Raw genomic sequence first — 13,009 nt, 5'->3', positions numbered from 1 at the left:
CTGTGCCAAAGCTAAAATCCTGCAACTCTGAGCAATCAACTGCTGCAGAAGAAGAAATACTCTGATTAGTTTTAGTCATCTAAGCTACAAACTTTCCTGCTAAAATTTTATGTATTACAATGCAGGAACCATAACATTTATCAGCAACACTGAAAAATCTCACAAGAATATAGCTTGAGAAGGATAAATATCATAAATGATTTATAGCATCTGCTTTCTTCATTGTTATTCTATCAAATTTTTTGTGTTGTGTGGATCATAGCTATTCTGGGAGACTAAAAGGTTTGACTTAATGAAACATTTAATTCACTTTTTAATTTACTTTGCTACTTGAATTGATTGCTAGATCTCAGAGTCAGTTATGCATTCATAATTTTGTTTTAAAAATTTCTATCTGGTTCTTTCCCCAAGAAGAATCAAAGAAATAAGTATTTGAAAATGCTTGGAAATTCTTATACAAATGTATACTGTGAATACTTTAATAACAATAGATACTTCGTATATTCTTCAAGGAAAAGCATCTGAAGAAAGAGAAAGGTTCTTTGTGTTCTGAAATTTCATTACCAATTAGGTGTTTTACTTCTGAAACTCAGCCAAAATAATCAACAGTGCCATGCTTCCCAATAATCAAAAAAATTCACTGGTAAATAAACACAGGCATTCCTATTTCAGAGCCAAAGTACAAAATACGTCTTCTTACAGATATGTCTCATACATCTGAATATTGCCAGTACAAACATTTTCGTAAAACCTTTTTAAAAGCATGTAGCAAATTTTTATCTTGGGCCCCTCCTATGGAATATATAATGTGTAATTAGGAAATTAACATTTTTGGTCCACAAATTTTCAGAGTATTTTCGAATGTATAGAAAATAATTGCTGGAGGTCTTATGATACTGTAATGTATCACTGAAGTTTGTTTCTTAAGGCAAGACTTTGTGACACTGCTTTAGAGATGGTAAGAATAATATGCGAAGAAAATCTTACACACTTTAAAGCAAGTGAAATGAAGACATTGCCAGCCATACTTAATTATGTTACCAACTATACAAAATTTACACAGCCTCTTTAGTATGATGCTTACATCCTATAGTAAATCGAAGTGAACACCATCCACCAATCCAGTTCTCATAACTCCATCATCTGATCTTGTGCCGAGTTAGAAACTCCACAAAGAGTAACAGTGCCAAATTCAAGTACCCACCTTTTCGTCGTTCTCTTTCTTTCAAAATTGCTTCAAACCATTCGTGCTTTTCTTCTGGTGTTTTTGTCATGCACACAAACCATTTATTTTTTGCTGTATTATGTATCTTCCACCCATTAACAACAATATGTCCACTGCTATGGAAATCCGCTGAGTAAAGACCAATGAAGAAAATGCAATATAACGTCAACATGATTATTTAATCTGTGAAGTCCCCAAGTAACTGAAAAATATCTTTTCTTTTGTATAAAAAAATATAAAAGTTGAAAAATTAAAGAAACTTTTATATATTGAATGCAGTTAGCATTCAATGAAACATTTCTAACACACATTAATACTATACATGAAAATAAAAGTCATTACCACAAAGTAATTAATACTTATTTTCTCTATGTCCAAAAATATCATTCAACTTTCCGTAGCAACACAGAATGACATTTTAGGAATTTTCTTTTCAATCACACATTCACAATCTCCAATTTATTTTGCTATTCTAATATTTCATGTAAGTAATTTTCCAGGTTTCAGAGACAGCCTTTGCCACACAGAACATTTCTCTAATCTTTAACGATCAACACAATAAAAATAAAAACAAGTCAATGGAGCACATTACGTGTATTTACCTAAGCTGCAATGAATGGAAAGATGCAGATGCCAAGCCATCATCAAGGCCCATGGTTAAAACACACACTCACTGATAGCGTTTTGGTTCTACACTGCAACTAACCTTGAAGAAACTTGTCACACTTTGATGCAGTATCAGAGAAAAAAATTCTACAATTATCTGAAAGGCATCAAAATGCTCCTTTCTTTTCCCATTGCATACTCTTGAGGTCAGATTTTATTTGTTTTTCAAATCAGACAACATACAATGACAGATCCAGCAGAAGTGGATTTGAGAATACAGTTGTCTTCTATTAAGTTACACATAGAAAAGACTTACCAACATGTAAGACGTTCTTTCTTTTGTTGCTGTATTTTTGTTTCAGAATGAAGTTAATTTCCATTAAAATATATTTATGTTATTAAATCCTGCCATTCCTTATAATTTACAGGAACAAAAACACAGAAAAATATTTTCTTGGAGAGGTGACATTTAACTGTCTTACTCGATTCCTCACCGTAACGTTCACATGGATTCGCAAATGCCACCAGCAAATACTTCACAGCTGTCTGCCTAACAGCAGGTAGAAAATAATGACATAACTTGTAAGCAACCTTTACAGGCAGGACAGTTCGTGCCAGCCAAAGATTCCAAGATAGAAAAAGGGACGACAGAGGCCAAGGTCAGCACCAATCACAGTGATGGCTTTCATTTGTCTCCCCTGAATGTCATCAAATAGCAACAGCCAGTACAACAAGGGAAAGACACAAAAATATTCAAGGTGGTCAGGAGACTCTGAAACTTTACCCAATGTGGTGTTTTCTCTCTCAAATGATTTATTTTATTAAGTTCTGAGCGGACATAGATGACTTGGCATTCATTTTTCCGTAATCTGGTTCCCATAGTCTTTCCATTAGTGTCCAAATAACCACATATTAAGTGTTATTAGACTTTAATCTTTGAACACATTACCAAATAGCGCTGCTTTGCACTGGGGTCTGTAAAACTTTCAGTTTACAATAAAATTAGAATTACGTTCAATATTATTCTAACATGTTCCAACCACTGTGCTCTTTTCCACTTCCCTGGCTGTCTGGTAACTTCTGATGTATTCCACAGGCTGAAGTTCTCACCGGGATACCCACTGTCCTGTTTGCGGCACAGACCTTCTGAAGCCTTTCCTAGCCACTCATGCTGGGGATTCAACTTCCTTTGGAAATCGTACAAACTGAGAGCCAGACAAGTGAGCGTGGGGTCATTTGCATGGGCTATCCTTTCAGTGTCCAGAAACCAAGATCTTTAGCTGACTCTCAAATCTATCTCAAACAACAGCTAAATGGCAACAACTGTACAATCTGAAAGGTCGGCTTGTGCCTAACAATAACTGAAAGTGAAGAAACAATGTTCCTTTTACAAAGTTTGCATGATGACTGGTTTCTCTCATAATAAATTTTAAAATCAAATGTAATTTTTTACATATACATATATTTTTACATTAGGTATATACATATAACATGCTTCAAATGTAGCAGATGTACTTAAAAGTGTAATTGTCGAACCTTTTACAAAATAAGCTATTACTTCTTATTTACTTTAAAAGATCTAACATACAAATAGATTCATAATGTAAGTAGAGCTTATTGTCCAATATATTCAAAATAAGAATTAAACTTATACATAATGGAGAGTCTCACCAAGATCTGCAAAAATTCAGTAATCTTTCAACCTTAACATCTGTGTGTGTGTGTGTGTGTGTGTGTGTGTGTGTGTGTGTCTGTCTGTCTGTCTGTCTGTGTGTTGACTGCTTTCGTTTGTTTGGATTCTGGGACTGAACCTAGAGCCTCATACATACTAAGCATGCATTCTATCATTAAGCTACAATCGAGCCCCTCTGTCCTTCATACAACTTAAAACACAATATAATGAAAAATAATTTATTAAATGAAAAACATAGAAATTCGCAGGCTTTGCTAGAACTAAAGTATTAATTTAATAAGAAGTATCTAAAAATGAACTAAAATAGCCATTCATTAAATGAAGCATATGCAAACACAAGATTTCTCCTAAAACCAGGAAACTCCAAGGAGAGACCTGAATAAGTTACTAATTACTTTAAACCTCCATGGTTCACAAATTGCTTATTTTTAATTCAATGGGTTTACTTAATGAGACTGGATTTAGCCAAGACTGATACATTATAATCTCAGTGGATACACTGGTAACTATTCAATAGTTTTTATATTATAATAAGATGGATTATATCCAAGTAATGTATGCACAGGCTAAGAATCAGAAGAAACTGCCAAAATGATTACTCAAACTATCAAGTATGTGATGCCAAAATAGTGTATTCAGTCCTCATTCTGGTGATCAATAATGTGAATGTATAAATTTCTATAAGAACATTTTAAAATTATAATTTATTCACATAAATATTTGATTCTAAGAAAATTGTATTTTAATAGTAAGTCTTTTGAGTTTTCAAATAATAGAACAAAATGTTTTGCCATCCAAATAGTGTAGGATATAATTTGTGGAAAGCAAAAAAAGAGGGGATCTAACTTCCTTTTAAACCTCTAGAAATAGCACTTCTTGTGGTCCTTTTGAATTTTCAAATAAATTTCCTTAAATTAATAACATATTCAAAACTTCATTGTATCAGAACAGATTATATTCTTACTCCTCCTCTTAACAATATAAAGATATTAATTTTTAATTAAGAATGTAATAATATTACAGTGATTAAGATAGCCATGGTCTTCCAACTGTTTATTATTCAGTAATTAAAAATTAAGTTTATTTGGAGATAAGAGGGAAAGATAAAAATTATTATTGAGATTATTATTAAGACAATATTTGTATTTAAGTTAAAGATACAAAATTATCACAACCCAACATATGATCATCTGAATAGATGCAGAAATCCTTATACAAAATCCAAGGTCCATTGATGATAAAAACATTGATGATAAAATAAGTATGGAAAGATCCTACTCTTAACTAATAAAAGCCATTTATAACAAACTCACTGGCAACATCATACTTATCAGGGAAAAATTGAAAATATTTCCTCTGAAATGAGAATCAGGACAAGGGTGTTCACTATCATCACTACTGTTCACCACAGTACTCAAAACTTTTGCAAGCAATCAGGCAAGAAAAAGCATACAAAACAAACAAAACAAAAGGAAGAATTCAAACGATCCTTATTCACAGAAAACAAGATCTTTTACACGGAAGACACAAGAAATTCTAGCAGAAGACTTAGAATGAATAAATTCAGCAAACTGGCAGGTTACAAGAGAAAAACACACCAAAAAAATCAATAGTATTTCAGTACATCGACAATGAATCCATCAAGTAAGAAATCACGAAAATAACCTCATTCACAATAGCTTTAAAAAGAGAATTAAATACCTGGGCATAAACCTAACCAAGGAAATGAAAACTGCTATAATAAAATCTACAATACTCTGAAAAAGGATATTGAAAAACCATTTGTACACGGAAAGATACTGTGAGAACATATACCAATAAAAAGGCAGAAAAATCTCATGCCTATGTTTTAAAACATGTCTAAAATATATAAATAAAAAGCAAAATCAAAGGAAGTATTTTAACTCACATGGAAGCAAAATTTAACTTCCTAAATTCAATAACTTATGATGGTTTCAAATATTTTATTAAAAATGAAAGATATTATTTTTCTTTAGAAGGGTCTTATAATGATTACCTTAAGAATAAAAATATTCAAAGCTAGACCCATGTCTATCACCATGTACTAAATTAAAATCTAAATGAGTCAAAGATCTGAATATTAAAACAGAAACACTAAATCTATTGGAAGACAAATTAGGTAGAAACCTTGGAGATATAGGAGTAGGTAAAGAATTCATGAACAGGACTCAAACCGCACGGGAAATACTTCCCAGAATCAATAACTGGGACCACTTCTTATTAAAAAGTTTCTGCATGTCAAAAGAAATCTCCAGCATAGTGAAAAGAAAACCCACAAACTGGGAAAAGATTTTAGTGAACTCTCTCTCAGACAAGGGCCTCTTGTCTAAAACATATAAAGAATTAAAAAAACTCAGACCTCCAAAATTCAAAGATCCAATCCAAAAATGGGCATCTGAGATGAATACGCAATTCTCAGATGAAGAAATGCAAATGGCAAATAAATACATGAAAAAATGCTCATCATCATTGGTCATTAGAGAAATGCAAATTAAAACCACACTGAGATACCATCTCACTCCTGAAAGAATGGCCAGGATCAAGAAAACCAACAACAAATGCTGGAGAGGTTGTGGGGAAAAAGGAACTCTCCTGCACTGTTGGTGGGAGTGCAGACTGGTACAGCCTTTGTGGAGATCTGTCTGGAGATTTCTCAAAAAGTTGGGATTGGAAATCCCATTTATTCCAGCTATTCCACTTCTAGGCATATTCCCAGAAGAACTGAAAGCATCATACCACAGTGATATATGTGCACCTATGTTTATAGCAGCACAATTTGTAATCGCCAGATCTTGGAAACAACCCAAGTGTCCATCAACTGAGGAATTGATAAAAAAGTTGTGTTATTTCTATACAATGGAGTATTATTCAGCTATAAAGAAGGATCACATTGAGATATTTATCAATAAATGGGCGCAGCTTGAGACCATACTCATAAGTGAAATAAATCAATCTCGCATGTGTGAATACCGAATAGTTTCCCTAATGTAAGTAATGATTCAAATATATAAAAATATGTGGTAATCATGATTCCCCATTAGGTGGCCTTGAAGCCTTATAAAGTTTTCACTCATTAATTAGAAAGGCTTTATTCTGGGCTTCTTGATATGGAAATATTTGAAGCTAGAGTATATTAAGTTTTATCCAAATATTTCAAGGAAAAAGACAGACACTATGGTAACTACTATTAAATCGGGTTATATGGTGGTGAAGTACTAGGTTGCTGAAACAGTCATGCTTTGACCGCTATTGTTATATTGTTATGTCTTGTTTTATCTCAATCCCCCCCTTATTGTTTTAAAAAAATTATTTAGTCATTTCTTATGTTTGTCTTAATTAAGGGAAAAAATTTAAAAAATTAGGATATATAAATAGTTAACTCTTTTTGATTTCCTATTAACTTGTTTTGAAGTCCTGTAATACTCCCACGATCTTGTTTTGACTGATTAGACTCTGTTCCATCCTGTGCGATAGTATCAAGTTTGAGGATATAGGCAACTACTTTGAAGGCAATAAGATTCACTAAGATGCCCATTCTGGTTTAACTATTGTCTCCTTTGGAAGTCCTGTAATGTTTATAATGCCTAAGTTTTATTGGTCTTGTTCTTTAGTGTTTTGTCCAACTTTATAATATCTTATGAGATAGACAATTCTTTTTAAGGAAACAAGAGACAACGATGATAACCATTGTTGATAACCTTGTACTCTGTTCTACATCATGTGCTATGTCTATCCTTGGTTTTGACTGACAGCTTTGTTTTGCCATATTTGACTGTATTCTCTCCCCCCCAAAAAAAGTAATAAGCACTAAGGAGTAATAAAATCCAAAATGTGTAAATTTTGTTGTAAAAAAGAGAGGGAAAAAAAAAAGAGCTCTAACGGATATAACAGCAAGTGTGTTTAGGGGTGTTAAATAGCTGACTATATCAATGTTTTTGGATCATTGAACACAGCTGTTTGCAGTCTCCCTGTTTGAATGTCCACCTTGTATTCTCTGATACTGTGATTTGAGCAACTATTTTCAAGATGATAATATGTAATCTATTAACAGGTGATTTCTTACTGTTATTTTTTTTGTAGTTCTGTATTACGTGTACCCTTACACCGCTTTGTTTTGTTTTGTGTTTTTCTCTTTTTCCTCTTAAATAAAATAAAAAAAAGAATAAAAATATTCACCTTATTCAATTTGAATTCAACTACTGAAATACGTAATTTGCCCAACACTGAAATACAGACCCCATTTTCTGAAGGTCAACATTCTTGCTCCTTGCCCAATCATACAAATAAACAAGCTGTTACAAGACAATACAAATTATCTAGTACAACTTTTTATATGGCATTCCAAGTATACACCATGAATATTACCATGGAAATTGAATCTAGGAAGTTTAATAGCATTCTTCCTATTGCTTGAAGTTTGACGTTTAAAATAGCATCATAATCAAATTGATATCTGCAGAAAAGATCTTCAAAGAGCAATGAAATGAGAATTGAAATTTATAAAGAATGATGGAAAGAAAGTCTGACTACAAAGTCAACAGTTAACATCTTCTTTGAACACAACAAATAGAATATTGTTGCACTTCAACATGCCAAATCATCCTTATAATCTTAGAATAATATATAACTGCAGCATGATACAACTCAGAAAGCATTATAAATGAAATTACACTTATATTAATTTCTCAAAAGATTTGAATTATTTATGTCAGCTGAAAACAGTCTGATCTCAAATGTATTTATTTCTTCTGCAAGTTTTGATCTAATTCAATGTAATTAGTTGTCTAATAAAGCTTCTCCCTTAGAAAAGAAATAGCATTTTACTTATATCCATAGTATATACAAACACTCAGTATTTTCATAACTCAAATAAAAGGAAAACTTTTCCATTTTCCAACAATTTTCCATTTCCAATTTCCATTCAATTTTCCAACAAAATTCCAAGTATGCTTAAAAATGTATCTCAACTTATTCATATTTATCATTTTTTGGTATCTAAATATGGTATTTTTATGCATTTGAGAATGGCAGATAAGCCTGATACTATTTGCCCATCCCTTAACTCCAGCTGAGGGAGTATCTGGTAGGCAGACATTGATCAGCTGTGGTGAGCTCTATTACATCAGCACAGAATCTAAAGTAAGCAGATTTAAAATCTGAGCTCTTAAAAACACAACCAAGCTCCCATGATGGAAATGACCAAGGAAATAAGAACAGCATTCAGACTGGTTCTTAGATGAAATAAACAATCACAACCATTCCTGACATATTCTTTACTGCTTTTAACTTGTTTCCTATGGATTTAAAACCTATATGAAGCTTCTGTTCCATTTCGCAAGGCATGAACATGGAAGCCTAATGAACTGAACATTAGCACCAACTCTGTTAAAACAACTGGGTGAATTTCAATGAGTCAGTACTTTAATCTGGCCTCATTACCATCATCTGAACGTTAAAGGAGTATATTATTTGATCTTCAAGACCCTATTCATCTTCAGAAACTCTATTTTTTTAATTTTCAAGCCTGGCAGAAAAATGTAACTTTCCTCCAGAAGCCCATAAGGAAACAAGTTTCCTTGTAGCTAGAAAGCCTGATGAAGGTATCCAATTGCTGCCTGAAAAGTCTTGGGGTGACCTTGTAGCAACTATTTGCAACCAACTCTTTCAGTGTGCCCTTGTGTATGTTCAAAGAAGACAATGGACTTTCCTAGCTAAATTCATCTTGTCTAGTAATTCTTAATCTTATTTCAATGAAAGTTGAGCCTTGCAAAATTTCATAAAGAGGCTCCATCAGACAACTAACTTATGATGACAAGATAACTTACGATCTCCTGTCTTCCCTCTGACTCGTACATACAAGAGTGCTATATGTTCCTCCCTCCAGATCTGAGGCCCTTATGGCTGGAATATACAAGTACCACAGAACTTTCTCATGGGACTAAATCAAATTTATGTAAACTCTGCTCAAGTCATGCCCCTTTGGGTCTTTCTCTCCCCACCTAAACATGCCTCCAAAGTCTATAGGGTCTTAGAGTTCTTTACCTAGTGACCTAATTCCCCAGAGGCAGAGAATCACAATTACTTCACTGAATACCACAGATGGTACCAATGGTGGAAATCACATCATCTGAGGAAGGAGGCAGAAAGTGGGAAACAAGGATAAAATGATCAATCCCTCAGGAAGTAATACCCAGCATTCTAAGCTAACAAAAGACACAAAGGAAAAAAAATAATGGAAGTTATTAAGTAAAAGGAGAGAATGGTTCCCTTAGGGAAAGACAGGGTCAGTACACACCAGGGTGGGGGTCTGAGTGTCCATCTGTTCAAGTGTAAAGCAAGCTTCCAGGCATCCTTTTGAATGCTCCGATAACTGAAGCAACACAGTTCCTAACATTTTTGGACATAATATTCCTAAATATCATTATGTTGCATTCATGCATAAAATGAAATTAGCCACTTACAAAGAATAAGTTATGTACATCCTGCTATAGAAGAATACCCTGCAGGATCTACCTGTTAGCGTAAAAGTATTTGCCACTGTGTTAAGAGTTTGCCACACATAAGGGGATTTAAAATATGACAGCTACCTGCATTAGCTTTTTAAGAGTTCCAGACCTCCTCTCTCCCACTATTAGCCACTGTACAACCTATCCACACAATCATGTGGAGGCTCCACTGAGTGCCCCGTCTCAGGCACCAACATTAGTTTTGTTCATCGTATTCCATTTTCCCTGAGCTGCTGCAATCACAGTTCACTAGTCTACAAATGTTGACTATGTGTTTTGATGCTAACAATGGAATAGAAGAATGGTATATATTTAAGGACTTGAAAATCTGTGCCCTTGACAGATAATAAAAACATCCTTCTTCCTTCTGGGATTCCAGAATGATGATGAAGGTGTGTGGGAGGTAGGGAGTTTATTTGTACCATGATCTCATGTGTACACTGCATACTATAAACACATGTATCCACATGAAATAAAAGTCATTTAGAAAACATACACTTTATTTCAACTTATCATTTTCCCAGTACACCTCTGAAACTACAATTACTAGTGAAAACTGAATTTACTTCAATTTACTAAATACCCAATTTATAGATGTTTCTCCTTCCTTCTTTTCTTCCTTCCTTCCTTCCTTCCTTCCTTCCATCTGTCCTTTCTTTCTTTTCCCCCCAAACTCAAAATCTCACACTTGCCAGGTAAACACTTGCACCTCTGAGCTAAATCCCCAGCCCTATTGCTTTTTTCAAGTAGAAAACCAAATTTATTTTAACTTCATTTTACTTAATATGTGTGGCTAATCATAATTTCATGAATTCACCTGTAAAAAAGTTCATACCTTCACATTTACAAGACAAAAACTGATTCTTTGTATAAGGAAGGACAGTACTTAAAATGAGCACTTAAAATTAAGCAAATCATCTCTACCCACAACTTTTCTCTACAAGCAAATTGATGATCTATTCATATTAATTCAAACTGTATAGCCAAAAAAGATGGTTAGTAATATCTACAGTAAATATACTATAGGACTAAAACTATATATCATACATATAAGTTATATGAATGCAAATTAAAGAGAATTAATGCATTCATTGGATATTTTCTGCACACACAATCTATATATCAGAAATTCACATCCTCAGAATACTACTCAGCTATTTTTCAGCACTTTTTGTTTCATAATAGTGTGCATCAAACATAATTTCCCATTTTCACAACAGTCTTGTACTCCAGCTAACATTTCTCCTCTTTCTACCTGACTGCTTGCTCCATCTAACAAAAATATTTCTAAGATATACAGCACTACAGAAAAATCATGAAAATGGAATTCGACCTTATGAGGGTGGAGGCCACGAGCATTCCATTTCAAAGTCACTCGTCACTCACCTGTGCCATCATCCACATTCTCTACTTCCATCACTTCCGTATTTATCCGGCCACGAAAAAGATACCGATGTCCATCTGCGGAACCCTTGCTGTTCTTCAACCGTCTTAATGTGAATAAAATCACAAAGACTTTATTACAAAACTCAATGCAAATCATCATTAAAATAACATATTTTATACTGGACACAGTGGCATACATCTATAACTCCAGTTACTGCAGAAACTAAGGCAGGTGATCACAAGTTCTTGGAAAATTTAGCAAGATCTTGTCTGGAAATTAAAGTACCTAAAAGGCCAGGTGATGCAGGTGAGTTGTATGATGCTCATAGACTCAATCCCCAGTATCAAAAACAAAATTAAGAAATTTTATTAATAGAAAAAGATACCAATCAACATTATCAAAAGTTTTTGGCACTTGGTGATTTTATTTGTATCACCCCCATTCACAACAGCACTATTTGCTTTACAAGATGGAGAGACTACGAGGTTTTTCTTTAATAAACTGAAGCTTGTTATGAACAGGTGAAAGAGTAAGTATGTATTTTGCTCAGCACAGGCCGTCAGCATCTTTCAATCAATCAGACATTGAAGGTTGGTTATTTTAATGTCACATTTGAGTTTTTCCACCTTCATTTCTCATTTTTCACTACCAGATAATTCCTTTTTTCAAGGGCTGGTTGATAAATAAATTCAGTTAGTTTTTCCAATCCTTTTTCAAAACAATTGGCTGTGAAGAGATTAAAATGAGCAATATCTAGCTTTAAAATATTTTTCTATATTGGTTTTATGGTATGACTATAATCATTAAACAAGTCTTATAACACATGTATAATCCTTCTTAAAAGTCTTAGTTATTTTTTAAATAAGTAAAGTGTATTTTTAAACGACAAGATTTTAATTTTGTAAAACCTTCCTAATTTGTGAGGTGTGATCCAAAACATTTTAAAATTATTGTATATATACTGCCAGCCTTTAAGCTCTGAGAGTGTGTAACAGGAAGTAAAAATGTCAGGTTTACCAATGATATTTGTAACAATGAATTAAGTAACGTATTAGAAGAATTAATGCTTCAAGAAGTTTTCTTTAAAACATTTTATTAACTAAACAGGTAAGAGTCTTAGAAATGATTCAAGAGATTTCTACTGACCTAGACTCTTCAACTGACAAAAATATATCTAATAATTTAAGATATGGAAATGATTAATTTATTATGCTATACAGACACATCTAGCACAAGTTGAACCTGCCCACTACCTGTATACCCCTCTCATCCCCTCCTCTGCGGGTACAGAGGCATCCTTAAGCAAACCTAAAAAAACGGTGGACTTGGAACGTGTCTCAAGTTGCTGTTAACCTTCAGGGTTCCTTGGAGAAGACTGCATATTCCCAGTTGACTGTCCTATATTCTTATCAGAACTGAGTACTACAGCCCTTTATCACTAATTAAAAAAACTAACGATTAATTATTTGACTAGAGAGTCTTCAGTCCCAAAATTTCACCACCCTGCATTTGCCATGTTTATTTTTAGAGCAATTTCTAAATCTCTTTTGTTAATAAGCCTAAATACATGC

The 13,009-nt window shown here is 33.4% G+C and overlaps 1 protein-coding gene across 1 annotated transcript in view; it reads right to left on the bottom strand.

Annotated features, from left to right (window-relative positions):
• Prex2 (phosphatidylinositol-3,4,5-trisphosphate dependent Rac exchange factor 2) overlaps window positions 1–13,009 on the bottom strand; it is a 310,793-nt gene that overhangs the window by 179,545 nt on the left and 118,239 nt on the right. Inside the window, exons 8-9 of the mRNA XM_063257426.1 lie at window positions 11,438–11,541; window positions 1,205–1,354 (exon numbers count right to left, since the gene is read on the bottom strand). Coding sequence (XP_063113496.1) covers window positions 1,205–1,354; window positions 11,438–11,541 — 254 coding nt within the window. The remainder of the gene's footprint in view (window positions 1–1,204; window positions 1,355–11,437; window positions 11,542–13,009) is intronic.

Source organism: Cavia porcellus, unplaced genomic scaffold (assembly GCF_034190915.1).
Source record: "Cavia porcellus strain 051 isolate PalLab524CR breed Dunkin Hartley unplaced genomic scaffold, mCavPor4.1 scaffold_10, whole genome shotgun sequence".
NCBI lineage: Eukaryota > Metazoa > Chordata > Mammalia > Rodentia > Caviidae > Cavia > Cavia porcellus.
The sequence above is the reverse complement of the archived record's forward strand: the minus strand, read 5'-3'. Positions and strand labels throughout refer to the sequence as shown.